Source organism: Prosopis cineraria, unplaced genomic scaffold (assembly GCF_029017545.1).
Source record: "Prosopis cineraria cultivar Desert tree isolate PC_DT_omini unplaced genomic scaffold, ASM2901754v1 PC12, whole genome shotgun sequence".
NCBI classification, from domain to species: domain Eukaryota; kingdom Viridiplantae; phylum Streptophyta; class Magnoliopsida; order Fabales; family Fabaceae; genus Prosopis; species Prosopis cineraria.
Window position 1 is genome coordinate 13,203,424 of NW_026555343.1, and position 935 is coordinate 13,204,358.

Consider the following 935-nt stretch of genomic DNA (forward strand, 5'->3'; position numbering starts at 1 on the left):
CTCTCTCATTCACAGTTTCAGGACGGATCTTTGGGTTCCCAATAAGTATTTTACCGTCTTGTTCTGTCCACACATCGCCGCCATGTGAAAGAATGTTACGACCTTTATTGTTGAGCCAAAGTCCAATCTCAAACCATTCTAGTTTGAGAAATTTTATGACCACCTTAACATGACCCATTTTGCAGGCAAGATGAATTGGAAGATTGCCCTCTGAGTTTCGTTGAAAAGCAATCATCTTTGACTTGTCTAACATTATAAAAACTCCTTCCACATAACCAGCATGTGCTTCTTGATGAAGGGGGGTGTTTACCTTCTTATCTCTCTGATACGTTAGTTCTTCTTTCAGATTCACTATCTTTTGCAATAGATCTGCACTTAAAAAACAAGCATATATATAAAAAGTCAAAGAGAAGCAAACACAAAAGCAGTAGGCTAATTAATTAATTAATAAATACATACAAACCAGGTTTTCGTATTGATATGGCGGCATGAAGTGGAGAGTCTCCATTTGAAATGTCATTGACTGAGCTGAATGGAATTTGCAAGATACGTTCAAGAACTTCCATGTTCTCTGTCTGGGCTGCCAAATACATTGGTGATTTACAGCACCATGCATGCATGGAATTCCAAGTCCAATAGCAAGCCTGTGTTCCCAAAAAGGACATTAACTCCCTCAAGGTTCTTGGACAGAATGGATTCGTGCAAAGCTGTGTTCCCAAAATTATTCTGTGATGTTGTAAATTTCCCTATATCATTCAATTCAATCAACCTAGATGGAATGAGCCCTCTACATTTGGACAGAATGACATTCATTGCTTCAATATTCTTAGCCCCGGCAGCAACATGGAGTGGACTGTCTCCTTTCCTGTTTCTCTAATTCAAAAGCACAGGAAAGTGTTGACTACAACTTCTGCTTTCCCGAATTCAGCAGCAAC

The 935-nt window shown here is 39.3% G+C and overlaps 1 protein-coding gene across 1 annotated transcript in view; it reads right to left on the reverse strand.

Annotated features, from left to right (window-relative positions):
* Positions 1–593, reverse strand: part of LOC129289123 (uncharacterized) — a 1,294-nt gene extending 701 nt beyond the window's left edge. The window contains exons 1-2 of the mRNA XM_054925933.1: positions 464–593; positions 14–369 (exon numbers count right to left, since the gene is read on the reverse strand). Coding sequence (XP_054781908.1) covers positions 14–369; positions 464–593 — 486 coding nt within the window. The remainder of the gene's footprint in view (positions 1–13; positions 370–463) is intronic.
* Between the last annotated feature and the right edge of the window lie 342 nt (positions 594–935).